At 39.0% G+C, this 21,766-nt stretch overlaps 1 protein-coding gene across 5 annotated transcripts in view; it reads right to left on the bottom strand.

Annotated features, from left to right (window-relative positions):
• Window positions 1–360: 360 nt before the first annotated feature.
• Window positions 361–21,766, bottom strand: part of SLC16A9 (solute carrier family 16 member 9) — a 76,312-nt gene continuing 54,906 nt past the window's right edge. For all 5 annotated transcript variants that reach the window (XM_060090311.1, XM_060090301.1, XM_060090278.1 and 2 more), the window contains 3 exons: window positions 9,179–9,274; window positions 2,914–3,831; window positions 361–2,263 (listed from right to left, as the gene is read on the bottom strand). In XM_060090311.1, coding sequence (XP_059946294.1) covers window positions 2,076–2,263; window positions 2,914–3,831; window positions 9,179–9,274 — 1,202 coding nt within the window. In that variant the 3' untranslated portion in view covers window positions 361–2,075. The remainder of the gene's footprint in view (window positions 2,264–2,913; window positions 3,832–9,178; window positions 9,275–21,766) is intronic.

A 21,766-nucleotide genomic window follows, 5' to 3' on the forward strand; every position in this document is an offset into this window, starting at 1 on the left:
TGGCTATTTATTAAAAACCCCTCACCTCAATGGGTTTTTTGTTTGTTTTTTTATTTAAGAGAAAAAAAAATGTTTCTCTACTGTCAATCTTAAAACAGTCATTCTCAACTCAGGTTGTGCTCTCAGAATCACTTAAAGAGTTCATTAAAAATACAGATGCTTGGGCTTCCCTGGTGGCGCAGTGGTTGAGAGTCTGCCTGCCGATGCAGGGGACACGGGTTCGTGCCCTGGTCCGGGAAGATCCCACATGCTGTGGAGCGGCTGGGCCCGTGAGCCATGGCCACTGGGCCTGCGCGTCCGGAGCCTGTGCTCCGCAACGGGAGAGGCCACAGCAGTGAGAGGCCCGCATACCGCAAAAAAGAAAAAAAAAAAAATACAGATGCTTAGCCCACAACCTAGAACTACATAAATAAAGTCTCTACTAGTGGTACTCAGGCAACTACATTCTAAAAAGGATCTATAGAAGATTCTGATGCATAGCAAAGTTTTTAAAACATTTCTTTAGAAAAATGTCAACATATTAAATGTTGATTTTCTTCCTAGAACATTTTTCTTAAGAGTGAATAAAGTTGGAGGAGGGTATCAATTTCTTATTGCCTTTTTCCCTTCCCACGTACTGAATAGCACACAGGCTCAGAGCACAACGTCTGCACATCCACACACACACAAATTTTTAGTTCTGCCCTTGAATTAAAATTGGATAGTGATAAAATCTGATAGTAGCAAATAAATGCTTCACTGACAAGACATGCAAGGACTTGCAACTCATCCCCACTGTGCCCAAAGCAAATGGATGTTTCCCATTTGCCAGAACGGAATGGTTTAAATATGCATTTCCAATTTGGAAACAGGTAAAATCAGCACTTCTTGGGAAACATCAGCTGAGTGGATGCTGACAAACAAAAGTGAGCGAGGTTCCAGCGGCCAACCATGAAGAAAGGCTACAGTGATTCTACTCCTCTGTTTGGAGATTGCCTGCAACTCAGCAAACACCTTGGGAATTGAAAGGATGTATCCTCAGTGGGCACCAAACATGTGGGTGGTTCATCAAGGTAAACAGAACACAGTAAGTCCCCTACGTACAAATGAGTTCCATTCTGAGAGTGCATTCAAAGTCCAATTTGTTCGTAAGTTCAACAAAGTTAGCCTACCTACCCAACTAACACAATCGGCTCTATAGTACTGTACTGTAATAGGTTTATAATACTTTTTCACACAAATAATACATAAAAAACAAACACAAAAAATAAAGAAAACATTTTTAATCTTATAGTACAGTACTTTGAAAAGTACAGTAGTACCAGCTACATCATCACTGCTTTGATGCTTGCTTTTGGACATCCTGGGCTTGAAATAAAGAAACTGTACTACTGTACTCTATACAGTACTGTACACAAAAGCACAACCACTTGTAGAGGATGCACGCACATGACAATCTACGCCAGACACGTGAACTAACTTATGTGATTAGACATGCAAACACACTTCATACCTTTGAAAGTTCGCAACTTGAAGGTTCATAGGTAGGGGACTTACTGTAATGAAAACTGGTGACAACAGTTTCAAATATCATTTTTAGAAAATGATCAATTTTGTGCCACTGCAATTCTTAACGCTGTTTTAGGAACCCCTTTCATTTCCTGACTGGCTCGAAGTCTTCTATTTACTAGCGAGGCTAGCAGAGAGAAGAGAGTGATTTAGACCCTGGCAGGCTACACACATATCTCGTCACGCTGCTTGCACCAGTTTTAAAATAGCTAGAGTCTCCTCTGGCTGCCTTGCAATGGAACTAATGGAGTCTGCAGAGAAATCGTATTTCTTTACACAGAGAAAGCCTTCTGAGGCTGGCCAAAATGACCACAACGTCCAGAACTCATGAATAACAGTAAAACAGAAGAGTCCCACTTCTTGGAAAGAGGAAAAAAGAGAAAAAAAAAAAAAAAAAAACAGGAGATAGAGGCTACATATACAGTACATAGAGAATAGGATATGTAAAAAAAAAAAAAATTCATTCAGATCAGCCACAGTGCAATTTTGCTATGAGAAAACAGTCTTCAGTGCCTTCCAATATTCCTCTAAACATTAGAAGAATTAGAGGCAACTTTGTACAAAAAGGTTGCTGGAGCTGGCTTGGGGAGTTGCTTGTTGCATGCATCCCAGGAAGGCACGGCTGCCAGCAGCAGAATAAAACCTCCCAGCAGGACGCAGAAGCCACTAAAATAAAATGCAATGTCATAGGTGTGGGTCCAGTCATAAAACCAACCTGAAAAGAGAGGAAGAAAAAAGTGAGTTTGATAGACATAGTATGAATAGGAATACTCTAATTTCATCAATTTATATACAGTTCGTGGGATTGACATATACACACTACTATATATAGAATAGATAACTAATAAAGACCTACTGAATAGCACAGGGAACTCTACTCAGTGCTCTGTAATGATCTATATATATGGGAATAGAATCTAAAAAAGAGTGGATATATGTGTATGTATAACTGACTCACTTTGCTGTAGAGCAGAAACTAACACAACATTGTAAACCAACTATACTGCAATAAAAAAATTAATTTAAAAAATTTATATACAGTGCAGATTAGGATATATATTACCCAATCTACTCCCAAAAAGTGGCCTAATGGGAGTTAGAGGAGGAGAATTTCTCAAATAGTTGGACAAGAATAAGCAGGCATTTTGGGTTTCTCCCAGATGAAGAATAAACACAAATTCCTGAGCAAGTGTACTGGCTTTTCCAACTACATCAAAGTGATTTCGAATAAATCACGATCAGGAGACATTCTACGCAGGTTTATTTTGTATAAATCTGTGCTATTATTATGGTATGAATTTCTGTATCCAGAGATGTTACAAAGAAGAACAGTAAAATGGATTGACTTTATGATAAATATCTTACCAACAATTGGTGGTCCAAGGCTATTTCCAAGTCCAGCAAAGAACATTAATATCCCGTAGGCATGGGCTAATTTTTCAATTCCCACAGTCTTCGTGGTTACATAAGGAAAGATAGACCAATTACCAGTAAGAAACCCTAGGATCCCAGAAAGTAGTGCCAACGTGACATAACTTTTGGCAAACGGAATTGCACATAAGGCCAGGCTCATAATTATCAAGGTAGCTACGTAAAGATATAAGGTATTAATCCACTTGAAGTCAGCCAGTATCCCTAAAATGAGTTTACCAACTGCTGTCATAATGCCAATAATGGAAATAAGTGGCATAGGAAACTCTTCTTCTTTCACATTTGAACTTCTTGCTACATCTTCCATAAGTAATGAAGGTGGAAACCCTCCGATGTCAAAAAGAAAGATGGTGATGAAGAGCGCTAAAAATACTTTGTTTTTAAAAAGAGCCATAGTTTCTTCACAGTAGTTTTTATATAACCGCCATTTCCTCTTGGCAAGCTGTTTGCAAAAATATGTCCGTTCTGCAACTTTCTTTTTGTACGTTTCAGTCTCTTTTGTGTGTGCCATTGTTGTTGGGTTTTTATGAAGCAGACTCTCTGGTTTCCAGTCACCACTGGCTAAAGTGCTCTTACATGTTTCCTCACCACGGTAGGTCTTTTCAAGAATGTTTATGTTTTCTTCCAGGTTCTTTTCTTTTTCATTGTAAATCGAGTATCTATCTGGTATATTTTCCAGAGCTAATTTTTCAGGCAAAGTGCAATCAGAGGACTGAAGGGGTCTCATTAGACTGCCACAGGCTAATATATTTAAAGCTAAAGCACCTACAATCAGCAGGCATCCGTCCAGTCCATAGAACTCAATCAGCAGTCTCTGCAGAGCAGCATATATAAAAAGTCCAATGCTTGAACCTAAAAAGGAAATGGTAACTGTTTAATCTCTTATCATTTGGGGCTCTCAGGACAAGCATTATTAGTATTACAATTTGATTTCTTTTTTTACACTGGCATTCATGTGTGTGCCTTCATATTAAAATCACAGCAAGAATGCTGAAGATAATAACAACAATAATAGTGGCAATTTATTTTAAGAATTCGCATTTGTAGGTCAGACACTGTGTTAAACACATTACATTGCACCATCTTGTTTCATCCTTACAATAACCCTATTGGGTAGGTCCTATTATTATTCCCAGTCTACACTTGAAGTGACCTAGGGCTAGAAAGTTTGAGAAATTTGCCACACATCAGAAAGCTGTAAATGCCCTAAGAAGGATTCACACCCAGTCTGACAGCAGGAGCCCAACGTCCTTAACAAATACCTATGCAACTCCTTTTTGGGTATTTAAAAAAGTACTTTTCTGGCTCCATGTTATATATGCCATGGAAAAGAAAAGTTCTCATGTTTTATTTTTTGAGATGAAGGATATATTTTAGTTTTAGGATATTTATAGTGGTTTGATAGCTCAAATCCATTGCTAATCACCAGAATGGATGCTTGATATTAATAAACTATGAGAACAGTAAAGTGAACTCTGATAGCGTATTAAAATTACAAAATATGCCTGGTTTGCACATTTGGGCAACACTGTAAATACTCCATTTTTAAAGCACAGATCACACTAACCACACTGGAATGGAAAGTTACATTAGCCCAATTAATTTGCAGTGTTCTTATATGGCTCTGATTTCAAGTTTTTGATTGTTTTAAAATTTAATTACCACTGAGAAATGTCACATGAAAACACAGGAAAGAAATAAGTAGATCTATAATTTAAAAAATAGTCTAAATAGGTTGATCATACTTTTTAAACGGTCTATACCAAATTATATCAAAACCCCAATAGGATGCCAAGCTTATGGTAAAAACCCATCAAAAATTCTTACAAATAACCAAAAGGCTTTGTCTTAGAGTTATAAGAAAACTTTTCTTTTTTGTTTTGGTATCACAGTTGTCCCTTCCTAATATATTTAAAGTTAACTCCTTCATCCCCAAAGAAAAAAATCTTCGCTTGTAAACGTTAATTAACAGCTCACAATAATGTAATGACAGCTAAAATAGTATCTTTTTGTGGCTACCAAGAAAGTATCTCTTTGCTGACTACTGAGAAGTTATAAAAGTAGATGAATTGAATTCTGCCTTATCTTTTTAAAAGTGGCACATACTTCAAAAGTTGAAAGCATTTCAGAAAATGAACTGAAAGAATTGAAAAGAGGACCTTTCATATAATTCCATACTGCATTAGCATCCATTCATTATTAATTCATATTTTTCTCTAATACCATTTCTTTGTAGAAGTTCTATAAAAGTGCCATATAATTAGACACTTTAAAATATTCTTGGTATTTTGAAAGTTCTGTATTTTGACCTTAAGTTGAGAAAATAAATAATTCCCCATTGCTCACCAGCTAACTTTATCTGTCAACATCATGAAATATAAGGGAAACATATAAAATCAATTCAATAGGTTTTATCAAACACCTATGATATGCTAAGTGTATGACAGGGCAGCAAAATAAAATTCCACTTTGGACATTAGTTTCTTTAGAGCCCACAGCCCATGAGAATGTAGTTATGGCTTAGAACGATGCAGGAGGGAATTCCCTGGCGGTCCAGTGGTTAGGACTCCGCACTCTCACTGAAGAGGGCCCAGGTTCGATCCCTGGCGGGGGAACTAAGATCCCACAAGCCATGAGGCTTGGCCAAAAAGAAGAGAAAAAAAAAGATGCAGGGATTCTTTCAGGGCAGTGAAGAGTAATTAGAGCTCTCTTGTGGAACTGTGTAAACTGTAAAACCATAATTTTTAATCTTCAAAAATAAAATCCCAATTTAAAAATCATCACTATAAAGGAAAAAGTGAAATAAAACACTAATTATGCTTCCATGCATGCCTAAAGCATACATTATCACAAAGAGGGAAAATATGAATTGATGTTCAGGGAACCTGAACCAATAAGAGATACACTCATGCTTTGATTAAGACCAGGGGTCAACAGGCTTTTTCTATAAAGGGCTAGAGAGTAAATAATTAAGGCATAGTGGGCCATACAATCTCTGTCACAAATGCTCAACTTGGCCCTTGAAGTGTGAAAGCAGCCAGAGAAGAATCATGAAGGAACGAATATGGCTGTGTTTCAATAAAGCTTTATTTATGGACACTGAAACTTTAATTTTACGTAATTTTCATGTGCCATGAAATATTGTTCTTTCGATCTTTTTTCAATGAAACAAAAATGTAAAAACCATTTTTAGCTCACGAGCTGTCCAAAAACAAGTAATAGACCAGTTTTGGTCCATGGGCATTAGTTTATCAATCCCTGTTCACCAGGGATTAAGATCGTTTCCCCAAAACCTCCATTTCATGCCCATGTTTCTTTCTTTCAACTGGATCACTATATTTCAACTAGATCTCATTATTTCTTTCTTTTTTTTTTTTTTTTTTAGATTTTTTTCTTGACATGGACCATTTTTAAAGTCTTTATTGAATTTGTTACAATACTGCTTCTGTTTTATGCTTTGGTTTTTTTGCCCCGAGGCCTGTGGGATCTTAGCTCCCCAACCAGGGATCGAACCCGCACCCCCTGCACTGGAAGGCGAAGTCTTAACCCCTGGACCGCCAGGGAAGTCCCAGCTCACATTATTTCAACTATATTTTGCTTTTGGGGTTTTTTTTCAATTAAAGAAAAACTCTACTGTGAGTTTTGTTTTTCTTGTCACCACTTTCACTGAAGGTGGATACTACAGTGTGACGTTTGTGTCTCTCCAAAATTTGTAAGTTGAAATCTTAACCCCCAGTGTGATGGAATTAGGAGGTTTCTCCTTTGAGAGGTGATTAGGTCATAGGGTAGAACCCTCCTGAATGGGATTAGTGCCCTTATAAAAGAGAACCTCAGAGAGCTTCTTCCCTTCTGCCACATGAGGACAAAGGGAGAAGGTGGCAGTCTGTAACCCAGAAGAGGGCTCTCAGCAGAATCTAACCACGCTGACCTTGACACCCTGATCTCAGACTTCCAGCCTCCAGAATTGTGAGAAATAAATTTCTATTGTGTATAAGCCACTCAATCTATGCTACTTTACAGCAGCCTGAATAGACAAAGACAGTGGATTAATGCTGCTCCTTAATTTTGCCTCATCTAACTTCCTATGTGTTACAACTAAAAACTCCCCAATTCTGCCAAATCTAGATTGTCCACAGTCAATCCATTTTGGTTCAGTGTGCCACAGCCCAGTCTCTTATGCTCTCCTCTTTAGACTGAGTGAAAGCAAGAGCAGCTCTCTCAGCATACAATTTCCAACATCTTCATCACAAATAAATTCGGACGTTAAAGGAAACCTAGGTCATAATTATAATGACTAACACTTTTAGAGCCCCTGCCATGTGCCTTACACATATGTTCCTTTAATATTCCCAATAACCCAATGTGATGGTGTATGGTCAGGCCACCCAAGATGGCTGTTCTCTTGCTCTCTGCACATCCCCTGCCTGACCAGTGCCTGCTTCACCTACACCTACTCGCATGACTGACCTTCCTATATACTGGCCCCAGGCCCCACCTAGTGATTTCTCTTATCCAAGGGGTGGGGAGGTGTGTGCCTCTCTGCTAGTTTCCCGTAACTAGTTTCCCGTAACCAATGAGCCAACCTGATGTCAATTCCCCTATAACTGGCAATCTCCCCTCCCCACCCCGGGAGCGAAAACCTGCATCCATGTCTAGCCCACCCTCTACCACACACGGTGGGGCATCACTCCAGAATCTTGCTTTGGATTTGTAAGCTCCCCCCTTCCATTAAACCATTGATTTCTCTGTCACTGACTCCAGGCTCTTTCTTCTGTTTTGAAGCTGGGCAAGCACAGGCCTTACAGGGTGCAGCCCAACAGATGGGTACTATTATTATCCCCATTTTACAGTTCAGAAAACTGAGGCTTAACAGTTAATTTCACAGAACAGGTAACTTGTCCATCACCAGACAGCTACTGAGTGACACAGGATTCAAAACCAAGCAGACTGGCTCCAGGGTCCAAGCTTGTCACTACGTTATAGTGCCTCTACAAAAAATACAGTATAGGTAAGACCTATTATCCTTTAAGCTGCCAGGCCTGCTCTCACACTCCCTCCCACACTTGTGGGAGATGCTGTCAGGTTCTTTAAACTGCCTTCCAACTGCTCTGGATTCTCCATCTTTTGTTTTTTCTCTTTCTTCTCCCAGTTCTGCCTTAGCCATGCCCTCAGACTCCAGTCCTGTTTCCTCCTAGGCCATGATTCACATTTCTTTCCTGGCAATGCTTCCTTAAACCACCTTGGGTAAATATCCAGCTCGATTTAATTTGATCTGGAAGCACTCTGTTGCCACTGCATTGGCCTCAGGAACAAAACATTAGTTTGGATCCTGCTGCCAGATACACTACTGAAGTACTCAGCTTATCTGAAAGTCTGACCTCCCAGGAATATCTACCCACAAACAAGTAGCAATGTAAACTTAAATACAAGTTTTAGTAAGCTTGGCAGCTTTATCTCCTAAGCAAACTCGTAAAGCACTGGCCACAGAAATTTTGATAAGTTCTCTAAATAGCTTAGAAAAAAATCCGTCTGAAAAGTAAAACACCACTTTACAATATCAGAGCAAGTCCAGAAGGCTTTTACACTTACACACTTACACACACACAGCCGCTCACCCCCCACCCCCCATCCCCCACCCCGTCCACAGTGATTCATCTCTTGATTATTAAAAGAATAACAAGAGTAAACAGTCTGTTGTTTGGATATGCAAATAGACCAACGAGATGTAGTCACAAACCAGTACTTTGGGAAAACCGTAAGTTCCACAATAAAGGGAGCTGGAGAGGTGTCAGTCAGCATTGTTCTTCCTGACAGTGGCCTGAAGGGACCCATTTTCCTTCCATTTCTCCTCTCTTTCCCAGGGATCAGGTGCTTTACTTAAGCGCGCTCTGCTTCTTTTAGCAAGGCTCTCACCAGCATGTGACTCTCAATTTACTGGACCCATAAGTTTTCTTTTCCAATATTATACTGGACATCTAATGCCCCAGCTTTTTCATACATGTATCTTTAGGGTTTTTTGAAAGCTACACCCATATTTACAGGGGAAAATAAAATTTCCTTCTAAGACTAGAGTAAAATAAATTGTGCTACCTGAATGGCAGCGGGGGCATGGTTGGTTAAACATATCTGTGCTTTGTAACTTCTAACTTTGATTAGAAGGCTGAAGAATGCCAATGCTGTACTTATATTGAAAATGTACCTGTTGAAATCAGGCCAAGTGCAAGGCCTCGGCGGCTGTCGAAATACTGGCACGTAATGGTCACTGTTGCAGTGTATAATAAACCACATCCGAGACCTAAACACAAGAAGACATTGCATAAATTAAGCCAGACCGTATTACTTCAATGGAAGAAAAAAAAGAGGTGTAATTAAATAACTCTAATAGGACATTCTGTTACGAACTGGCTAAAACTCTTCAAAGTATGGGTTCCTAGATCCCTCTGATGTTAGCTGTGCAGTTCCAATGAACACATTGGGCAGCCTTGGTTTTCACTCCACACCTCCACTAAGGTCAGGGCCAAGTCAAAAAAATAATCCAATTTCTAAAGCATGAATGAATAATGTAAATTTAAATTAAGACATTATGGAGAGATAGAGAAAATGGTTAAATCACACAATAGCAAATTTTTTTTTTTGCGGTACTCGGGCCTCTCACTGTTGTGGCCTCTCCCCCGTTGCAGAGCACAGGCTCCGGATGCACAGGCTCAGCGGCCATGGCTCACGGGCCCAGCGCTCCGCAGCATGTGGGATCCTCCTGGACCGGGGCATGAACCCGTGCCAACCACTGCGCCAAAAGAGAAGCCCCAAATAGCAAAATTTAATCAAACTTGCCCATTAAAATATCTCTGTCTCTCTTCCACACCTTTACCCTTGGCTCAGTGTTCTTCCTCCTCTAGGTCCTCTAAACAATTTTATAAAATCCCCTTCATCATGCCAAGCTATTTTGCTAGACTTCATAGCCTGGCACACCCCAGTCTGCAAAACAAAGGCCCTCTGGCGCTCTCAGATCATCCCATCATCGTAAAATGTATATTTGTAAGTTTTTATCTTTTAGAGATGCAAACTACCTTATTTAGGAGTAAAATATCATGTCTTTAGTTTAAAATATCTTTGCAAAAAAAAAGAGGAAGAAAATGCAATAAAATATTAACAACGGTTACATTTAAGTGGTGACCATATGGTTGCTTGCTATACTATTCTCTACTTTTCTGTAAATTTGAAATTCTTTTAGTTAGGAAAAAAAAAAAACCCTTACAACTCACTATCCCTTTCTTGAGACCACAGGGCAATATTTAAGGCTCTTGTTTCTTGGCTTAATCTTTTTCTCTCTATTAAGCATCTAATAACCCCAGTTTTGTTTTTCAAAAAAATTTCCTCTGGCTTCTAACTCATAACATTTGCCTTTCTTCTGCAACATCGTCTGTTCTTGGGGCTCACCCTATAAACAACACAAAAGCCGTCGTCTAAAAACTAATTTTAACTATGACTCATTAGGTGGGTTATTAAGGTCATTTTCATTACTTTCAAATTGCGACCTGGACAATGATTAGAAAGAATACATGGGTTTAACAAATACAATGCATAAACATTTTAGGAAATTAGCATTTAACTCAGGACCCAGATGATCATCTGTGATTGCATTAAAAAGTATTCTTAAAGAAATGAGATAGATGAAAATAATTATACTTTAAATAAACCTTTTAAAATATAGCAAACTTTTGTATGATTTAAGGGAAGAGATACTATCTCATTAAAACATGAGTTGGATTGATTTATACATTTATCATTATTACATATAATATACTTCAATGAAATAAGACCTGTTCCTGAACGATCAATTTTGTGAAGCCAAAAAATATCACCCTTAACTAAAACTATATTTCAGAAAGCTTCTGGAGGGGGAATGAATTTACTTTTGTGTGATTTGGTTGTCAGGGCTCTGTCAAATGGTAGGCATTAGAGACAAGAAAAAAAAAGGCATTTCTGATTACTAAATGTCAATGCTAGAAAAGTTAAAACAGTAACTTTTAAACATTTTACCTTAGACTAAAAAGGAAGAAATTTTTAAAAACTATTTCAAGGCCATGGGTTTCAGATAAGATCATCTCATTTTTTTAAAGTAGCAGAAATTTGAAATGCTTTTTCTCTAAACTTTTCAAAAAGCAGAAGGTGACATAATGCTTTCCCACATCTGTATTAGGATGACCTTAAACCACCAGCTATTAAAAAGATGGTCCTCAAGGTCTTTCAATGGAGTGCATGAAGTCAAAACTATTTTCATAATGATACTGACATGTTTCCAGCTTTTTTCACTGTGTTCACATTTATGCTATTGGTGCAAAAGACATGGTGAGAAAAACTTCAAGAGCCTTAGTACAAATCAAAATATTGGTATCCAACTTCATACCTTATATGTTTCATCACCACTCACTCGCAGTAAAAGCAAACAAATTTTTAAAAAATGCTTCATCTGAATTACAATTGTTGCCAAGAAAAAGCACTTATGCAATTGTTCTAGTAGCCAGCTAAAGTAGCCATTTTTTCCATGTAACCCTGTATGTATTTGAAAGAATGTCTGACAGACACAAACTATGGTTACTCAGACTTGAGTATTTGGCAGACATTTTCTTGAAAACAAACAAGGAAAATAACTGGCAATAACTGTTACCAATGATAAAATTTGAGCTTTCCAGGAAAAATTAGAATTTTTGGAAACTTTTATCCAACACCATGATTTGACAGCTTCCCAACATATAAAGATTTTCTGATAAGCCTATGGGTGATACTAACAAAAGTGAATTTTTTAGCTGTTGTTTAATAAAATATGTCAACATTTTAAAGTTCTTGCATAACTCAGAGAAAGAATATTTTTCACATAACCAATTCATGATGTTACAAAATCAGACTTGAATGCTGACCTATTCAGAGTACACAATAAACAAACTGATTTAATATTACAGAGCACAAAAAGTATATTGATGTGGTTTCAGGTTCCATATTGCAATTAACCCTTGGAAAACTATCATACATCAAGTTTTGGGATAGTATCAAAGAAGAGTTCCTACAGTTACCTGAAAAGACTATTGAAAACCCCTCCCTTTTCCTTTGTGTGAGACCAGATTTCCTTCATAAACTTCAACCAAAAAAGCACATTGCAATAGAATGAGTACAGAGAAGACATGAGAATCCAGATGTCTTCCATGAAGCCAGGCGTTAAGGAGATTTGCAAAAATGTAAAACAAGGCTGTCCTTCTCACTAAACTTTTTCTTTTGGAAAATAGAATTGTTTTTCATAATAAGTATGTTTTATGCTAACATGTACTGGGTTTGTTATTATTATCTTTAAATGAATTACTAAACAAATATTTTTAAATTTCTCACCTTTTAATACAGTAAAATTTAACAGAATAAATATAAATAAGTAAAGTCCACATAATTAAAAGTTCCTTGGGGTCCTAAATAAAAGTGTAAAGTGTTCTAAGAATATAAAGTCTGGAAACCACGGCCTTAAAGCCTTCTTTGATCTCCAATCATTTTTTAAAAATAATTAATTAATTTGGCCACACCACGTGGTTTGTGGGATCTTGGTGCCCTGACCAGGGATTGAACCTGGGCCACGGCCATGAAAGCACTGAGTCCTAACCCCTGGACCGCCAGGGACTTCCCTGGTCTCCAATCTTTTTTTTTTTTTTTTTTTTTGCTGTACGCGGGCCTCTCACTGCTGTGGCCTCTCCCGTTGCGGAGCACAGGCTCCGGACACACAGGCTCCGCGGCCACGGCTCGTGGGCCCAGCCGCTCCGCGGCACGTGGGATCTTCCGGGATCGGGGCATGAACCCGTGTCCCCTGCATCGGCAGGCGGACTCTCAACCACTGCGCCACCAGGGAAGCCCTTTTTTTTTTTTTTTTTTTTTTAATTTAATTAATTTATTTATTTTTGGCTGCGTTGGGTCTTCGTTGCTGCACGTGGGCTTTTCTCTAGTTGCGGCGAGCGGGGCTACTCTTCGTTGAGGTACACAGGCTTCTCATTGTGGTGGCTTCCGTAGTTGCGGAGCACGGGCTCTAGGCGCGCAGTCTTCAGTAGTTGTGGCTCGTGGGCTCAGTAGCTGTGGTGCAGGGACTTAGTTGCTCCATGGCATGTGGGATCTTCCCGACCAGGGCTCGAACCTGTGTCCCCTGCATAGCCAGGCGGATTCTTAACCACTGCGCCACCAGGGAAGCCCCTCCAATCATTTTTGATCAGACTCCTATCAGTGAAAAAATTTTGAGAATCGACCTCCAGTATAAGCATAATCATTTTTAAAATGAAATACCTAAACTACTAACGATTCAAAGCATAATCATTAGCAAAATATAGTTGTTTTCCTTTACTTACATAGGTGAAACTAAACATATTTACCTGTTCTAGCATTTCCTTTCCATTTCCATACCTTATGTTTCATTCCACATACTCTGGGTGAGACCACAACCTCAGAGGCCTCTTTTCCCTGATCTCCTCCCATCAAACCAGACATCACGCTCTTTATCACTCCCACTGCCTCAATTATCAACCTCCCACCGTGTGAACTGCCACTGCCTCAGTTTACCTCCTCCAGATCTTTTCTGTTCTGAACAATGGCCTCCTAATCACCATCTCAGCCTCCAGGACTTTTTCCACCAATCTACTGTCTAACCCACTGTTATACAGTTCTCATCACATTACTCTCCTGCAATAAAGTCCAAATAAACCCTCCATCATCAGGTCTCTGTTGCAAACCAAGCTTTGACATATTTGCAAGTCCCCTCGTGACATGTGCATTCCTTAAACAAATATCTCTGAAAAGACCCCTATTATCAACTGTATCTCATGCCTCTGAGCATTTGAGCTCCTGGAATGTCCTTCTCCCACCACCCTCACTCCTTTTCCAACCCGTGCCCACCTGATCACATCCCACCCTCCCTTCAAGACTCAGCTCAAGCACCAATTCCTGCATGAAGTCTTCTTCTGCAGCCCCTCTCCCACAAATACATACTATACCCACACTGAATGCTGCTTTCATTTTATAATTGCACTTATTTTACTGTGTTACAAGTTACATATGTACAAGTCTCCTCCCCCAACTAGACAACGAACTACCTGAGGGCAGCCTGTGTCTTATTCATCTGAGTATTCTGGTTCCAGGTCTGAGCCTGGCACAGAGTGTTAAAAGTTATTCTACTACTTTTTCCCATAAACCTCATTTGAATTCCCCAATGTTAAGTCACATTGGCTAATTTCAACCATTTCTATCTATTCTTACTCTGGCTGTCACTCTCTCTTGCATTTTTCTCTTCCTCTCTGTGTCTCATTTTCTCTATTCATATAACAAACACACACACACGGTAGTATGTATGCTTGTGAATATATATTTTAAAAAATATATCTTTACCTCTGCTTTACAATTAAATGATGCTGATTTTTTTTTACTTAGGCCAGAAAATAAATCTTAGCTGTAAAAATATTTAAGATTTTTTTACTTTCACAATAATTCATGTAACAGGATGGCATCATTAGAATACAGAATTAGAATTATATGGTTTGAAAAAAAAAGATACAACTAATTTACAACTTGTATGTATTACAGGATGATGGTTTGGGCAAATCACACTTAACAGCCTCATTTCCTCATTTTTCTTAATCTCTATCTGTAACTAAAGAACACCCAGATCAATTAAACTGATAAGAGAGATAGAAGAAAATATAACTGAAGTAAAACACTCTAATATGATAAATGCATCTAATTCAGAAATATAAAGCAAGCATCTCTAAGGAAACAGCATATGAATAAAATCACACAAAACAAACAAGCAGTAAACATTGGAAATTGTGTACATATTTTGAAAATTGTCTATGAATTGTTTTAAAATATTCTTTCATTATATACATATTTTTGTGTATATAACTAAACAGACATCTATCAAGCCCCTACTTTTATATATGAAAATTTCTCCCTGAAGTATTATCTCTATGAAAAGGGAATATTTTTGTAATAGTGCATTCTAATATGGCAATCTTAAAAAGTGATGAGGGTAAACTTACAGAATCCAGACTCTATGTGTAGAATAGGGGTTAGGTGTAGCACCTAGGACTTTCTTGGTTTGGCCACTGGAAGTCTCATATCCTGGAAAACCCCTTCGTCCTGGGCAAACCAGAACAGCTGGTCACTGTGTGTGCCTCTTGGGCCTGCCTCTTGGTCATCTGGGAGAATTTCCCTTCTCTATGTTCTGAAACAAGTATTTGATCACCTCTTAGAATAGCTGAGCCAGTAGGATTTATCATCTTGACCAAAGGTTAAGGTAGGCAATAGCCTATAATATTCCAGAAGTATCTATTTCTAGAAATAAAATTGTGAGAATGGAACTTTGGATGCTGAAAAAAATACGTTTAGAGCATCCAAATGCAATTACTGTTTATGTTTCTAGCCTAAAATATCTGCATGAAAAAAGTTTAAAAGTTTAAGCAGGGACTTCCCTGGTGGTGCAGTGGTTAAGAATCCGCCTGCCAGTGCAGGGGACACGGGTTCGATCCCTGGTCCGGGAAGATCCCACATGCCGTGGAGCAACTAAGCCCGTGCGCCACAACTACTAAGCCTGCGCTCTAGAGCCCGTGCTCCGCAGCAAGAGATGCCACCGCAATGAGAAGCCCACGCACTACAACGAAGAGTAGCCCGTGCACCACAATGAAGAGTAGCCCCCGCTCGTCACAACTGGAGAAAGCCCATGTGCAGCAATGAAGACCCAACACAGCCAAAAATAAATAAAATTAATTAAAAAAGAAAAAGTTTAAGCAACTGGCTAGCTTTTTGATTGACATGGCTTTACAAAAGCATATAGCTTTGACACTGGCTTGATTAAAGCACAAACTTTATAAGCTTAGCATGAGTACCCTGAACATGACACTGGCTGGTTAAGAGCACAGGCTTGGGATCAGGCAGGCGTGGATTCAAATCCCAACTCTATCACTTATTGGCTGTGTGACTTTCAGTTTCCTTATCTTTAAAACAATCTCATAAGATAGTTGTAAAGATTAAGAGACATAAAAAAATGTAAAAGATTTCAGTATCTGTGCTTGGAATATAATGAAGTACCCAAAAATAGTCCTTATGCTGAAATATTTGTTCACATTTCCACCTGAGTATTATGGTATTATATAGCTCTAGCCTAAGACTAATTAGAAAATCATAGTTCCTTTTTATAACTGAACAGCCATGAGAGACAAAAGCCCATCTTTAATGGCACAACTCTTAAAAACAAACAAAAAACAAGGGCTTATAAAACTAACTGCTAAAGCGAATATCCAGAAAACAACCTTTATCTAATTTGCCATCACTAGAGAAGGAGAATCAGCTTGTCTGTGAAAGTGGGTTATGCCCTCCTCAAGCTCAATGGACTATGCAGATATTACCAAGAAAATGGAGGAAGAGAAAATTGAAGTTTTCCAAAATCAAGAAGAGATTATTAAGAAAACAGTAATCAGGTAGCTAAGGAACAATATAATCTGAAGAAAAGAGAAAGCAAGAAATGGATTTTGAGTTGTGCTTTTCAGAAAAGCAAAGGGAAATAACTGGGAAGAAGCTTGAGCAAGTCATTAAGGGCATATTTCCTGTGGCCCCTCTTCCCATTCCTCCCAGTCTCCCACCACATTTTCTTTTTCCCGATTTTAGTAAAGTTATTGAGAACACAGGAGCCTGAATGACCAGGTTTGGCAGTAGGACATACAGTCACTTGAAAACCAGCAAGCTGCCATTTTATTCTAGCTACAAAACCCAAACAAGATAACATCATATTTTCAAGACAGTATTTTTTAAAAAATGGTAAAACAGAAGTATGCCAACTAATACACTTCACTATTCTTTTTGATGTTTTCTATTATAAACACACCATATAACTTCAATTTTCTTCCTCTATATTATTTAATCTGTTATACAAATACTTCTGATTCAATAGAGCTTCTTCAGTTACAAAAAGCTGCTGCTGTGGTCTTGAACTAAGAGATCAGAAAGGAATTTAAGGGGAAGGGAACAAACATTCATTAAACACCCGTGTGCCTCTCCACATACATTATCTCATGAATAGTCACAATATCTCTGTGAAGTCACGTTAGTCTCATTTCATAAGAAATACAAACGGAAGCTCAGAGAGGTTGGAGAATTTTCCAGGGTCACAAAACTGATAATGATGGTGATGCTAGTGAATATTTATTGCTTTAACTCATCCATCCACAAAACACTAGAAGGTAGTTACTATTATTATGTTCAGTTTAAAAACTGAGAAAACAGTATGTAAGTAACATGTCTACAGTCCATGGCTGGCAAGTGAGTAAGATAACTTTAACCCACACAGCCCAACCCCAGAGTTGGACTGTTAGTGCTTGCTCCTGCCTGTGCCATATTATCTTAAGAGACCATCTGGTTCATTCCAGACAGAGGAGAATGCTTAGAATACTGCACAGAATGGGTGCTCAATATATGTTATCATTAGACTGAATCTTTCTCGTTTTTTCTAAGGAATTCATAATACAGAAGGGAGGAGTTCAGACGGTGTAATAATTTCCTGTCACTTCCTTTTCAACTGGATACTCTACTTCCAATGGCGACAGAATGGAAGTGTCATTGTTCATTAAATTCCCATTTATTTACCCTACAAATATTCCATGAGCCCTATATTCTGAGCCTACTGACAAAATAAAACCACAAAGAAGTCAACCATGATAATAAGTGTTAATAATCTCCTAGCAAGAAGTAGCTCACAGGGGCCCAATAATTACTACAGTGCGTGACTTTTTAAGTATTGAAATTAAAACTTTTAAAAAATTATTTTAAATTACTGGAACCTGTAAAATTATTATTGAAATTAAAATTAAATTGACTTTTTACTATTGAAATCCAACTCAACTCTTTCATTTACCTTATTTTTATTTTGCTCGACTTCACTTAGCCCTTACAAGAGCTACGTGAGGTAGGTGTCTTAGTCTGCCTTCAGAGATGAGGAGACAGTCGTTCTTGGAGACCCAGGGGCTTGCTCAAACTCACAGGACCTATGTCTCCTGACCCGAAGCCCAGGGCTCTCTCCATGAGCTGACAGCCTCCTCCTAGCCACAGGGATTCAGAACCTGTTGCCAAATCAGAGTCATATACAATCTTCAGACGTGAGCTTGTTTTCTGACCCAGATTCCATTAAGGGAAGGAAACGCCAGGATTCCAGAAGGAAGGACGTTGCAAAAAACACTATGGCAAATATATAGACAATAATACCCTGAATCTTGCCCAAAAGAGAACTACGATCACTTATTTAGGTATCATACACAAGGGACAGTGGGATGCCTTTTGAGCACTGTAGGACACAGGAAATGAACTGGCACTGTTAACTAGGGGCCTGAGGCACTTACATGGCCTACCCTTAGAGGGGGGGTCACATGATGGCCAGGTAATACACGGGATCATGGCCCAGGTCTGGCTCACAGTGGGTCCACTGAGTCCATGGGCCCATCCTAGCCATTTCCCCAGTTCCTGATATTTAATTGGAGCACATGTACATAGTAGTTGGTATAACCTTCTATCTACATTGTTTTAGGCCAGTGAAGTAAAAGTTACCATAGTGGGGAAAGCCAAGTGGAAGCCCTGTAAGCCCACCACCACCAGCAGCAGCCAGAAGAGTAAGTCAAGACCAATAGCAAATCCTATCTCATTAACAGAAGATCATGGGTTTGTTGGGAGAAGGGACAGGGTTAGCTATTGAAAGGTTCCAACACCATAAGCCAAATCAAAATCAGTTTCACGGGTTGGTAAAGCTCTCTCCATTGCTATAGAAATTTTGAAGTTTAGTTATGGGAGTTACCTAATTTTGTCTTTTTCTTTCTATATACCCTTAGATATGCTTCCAACACAATCAAATGTACATAAAATCTTAAACAATGTACATTAATTTTTTTCTTTTTAAAAATTCATTTTTGGGCTTCCCTGGTGGCGCAGTGGTTGAGAGTCCGCCTGCCGATGCAGGGGACACGGGTTCGTGCCCCGGTCCGGGAAGATCCCACATGCCGCAGAGCGGCTGGGCCCATGAGCCATGGCCGCTGAGCCTGCGCATCCGGAGCCTGTGCTCCACAACGGGAGAGGCCACAGCAGTGAGAGGCCCGCGTACCACATAAAAAAAAAATTCATTTTTATCTATGGGGAATACAAATACTATGGTATCACTCACTTTTGGTCAATTTTTAAGTCAGTGACAACTTTGGATATGTACTCACAGAGGCTATACCTTAACCCTGAAACCATGTGAGGGAGTAAAACCCCATGAAATTTTATATGCTAAGTCCAAAGTTTTGGGGAAATGCTCAAATCATGCCAATGGCATAATGATTCAACTTTCTATGTAAAAAGGGGTTTGTCCTAAAAGGAATAATCTGATGCTCATACACAAACATTACATTTTTATTTTCATGATTTTAGACAAGAATGCAAGATGACTATTCAATGAATACCTTCAAATTCTACACCAGAGATTAACATATTTGCATATAGGTTTAAACTGTATTAAGCACTACAGGGAATAAGTAATATAAAATATCAAACATATAACCTGTTCTCAAAGAACTAACAAGTGACCTGCTTATTTAGATTATGATCTGAGTAGAATGTGGGTATGTAGTTAAATTTAAAATAAACTTTAAGAGTTCTAAAAGCACTACAAATAATTACAAATATGTTAAAGAGGTCAGGATCTGGTGTCAGACTGAATGGATTCAATCCCAAATCTCCTACCTATGTGGCTTTAGTTAGTAATTTCACTTTGCTTGAGCTTCACTTTCCCTCTCTGTAAAATGGGCTCACATGGAGACTGGATGAGATCATATAAAGCAGAGCCTAGCACACACTACCTACTGGAATATTAGCGGCTATAATTTCTATTATTTATTATTGGGGAAATATCCCCATGTGAAAAAGAGGAATATTGGTAGTCAAAAAAATTAAATTCTTTCAGGCTTGACTCAAACCAACCATCTTGTTGGAATTTGTCTCTTAAGTATTTAAACACCAAAATCCTGAGCCGCAGCGTCTGTGTCCCTGCCTGGGTTGTGTCCGGCTCAGCCGTGCTTTTCCCTTCGCTGCCACATGTAGCAATGAGATCTGCTCCGTTTCAGTCTTTTCCTTTGCAGCTTCGCCTGTTAATTAGCTGTGTCAGCGTTGGCAGGCACCTCTGCCTCCACCCTAATATGCTGTGTTGTAAGACTTTTGCCATCATTTCTGAACAAATGTAATATAGATGGTACTATGGAGCTCATGTCTAGAAAACTGGCTCTTAACATATGTTTATCAAATGTGTTGTGACTTTTCTGACACTAAAGCAAAAAAACATGTTGGTCAGGAATAATTCATTCTTTTTTTATTTTATTTTTTGTGGTACGCAGGCCTCTCACTGCTGTGGCCTCTCCCGTTGCGGAGCACAGGCTCCGGATACGCAGGCTCAGCGGCCATGGCTCACGGGCCCAGCCGCTCCGTGGCATGTGGGATCTTCCCGGACCGGGGCACGAACCCGTGTCCCCTGCATCGGCAGGTGGACTCTCAACCACTGCGCCACCAGGGAAGCCCTAATTCATTCTTTATATAAAATGTTTGAAACTGTTTAGCCTTTTATCGGAATTTCACTTGGAAAATAGCAATCTTTCTACAGATTTATAACTTATGTTCCTCTGATTATAACCCAAATCATTTCTTAACCCTTTCATTACTTAAGCAAATATTCAATTACATTTTACTGTATAATAGAGTGGGCATAATATTTTTATGATCTAAAATAACATATTTCATTCTATGTGACTAATATACTTTTCTGTTTGTTCAAACTGAATATGAAAAACTAGAACAACTTTTTTTTTTTTTTTTTGCGGTACGCGGGCCTCTCACTGCTGTGGCCTCTCCCGTTGCGGAGCACAGGCTCCGGACGCCCAGGCTCAGCGGCCATGGCTCAGGGACCCAGCTGCTCCGCGGCATGTGGGATCTTCCCAGACCAGGGCACGAACCCGTGTCCCCTGCATCAGCAGGCGGATTCTCAACCACTGCGCCACCAGGGAAGCCCAAAACTAGAACAACTTCTGCCTACACTGTATTTCAACTGTTATTCCCTCCAATTGCATATGATAACATTGGTGTATTATTAAAAAATTCTAATTCCTAAACATTTGGACTTACATACAGGATACATTTGAAAGTGATTATTTGATTTACAAAAAAAAATTTTATTATTTAAAAGAAAAAAAATTCAGTTCTTTCAGACATTAAGAAGAAACTTTGAAAGTCGGAGTCTTGTAAAATTTCCCACCAACAGCTCCTAGGGATCCTGAGTCTGGTGATGTTTGACACTGAATACAATGAGTACAATCATCACAAATGCATTCCCCCCACAATTGCCAGTGCTCTCAGGCCCTGAGCCCTGTACCCTTTCCTCTTCTGTAACCAAGAGCATCATTAATCATCCCCACCGCTCAGTTTTCTTCACGCATGCCTTATCTTTAACAAAAATAATCATTATTATTATGTGCTTTAAAATCTGCTTTTTACTTCTGCTATCACCTTGTGATTGGGGCCCTGGTGACAGGTGCTATGGAACAGCAAGGATGCTTAGAACACAAACAGTTCAACAGAGCCCTGCTTAACCGCGCAATAGGAAAGGGACCACTTCCTACATCAGTGAGAAGTGGCAGGTGTCAGTGACATCTAAGTTGCATGCTTCTCTCCCTCTTTTCCTTTTTTGTGCAAAGAGACAAGTGCTGAA

This window comes from Mesoplodon densirostris, chromosome 1 (genome assembly GCF_025265405.1).
Source record: "Mesoplodon densirostris isolate mMesDen1 chromosome 1, mMesDen1 primary haplotype, whole genome shotgun sequence".
In the NCBI taxonomy this organism is placed as follows: domain Eukaryota; kingdom Metazoa; phylum Chordata; class Mammalia; order Artiodactyla; family Ziphiidae; genus Mesoplodon; species Mesoplodon densirostris.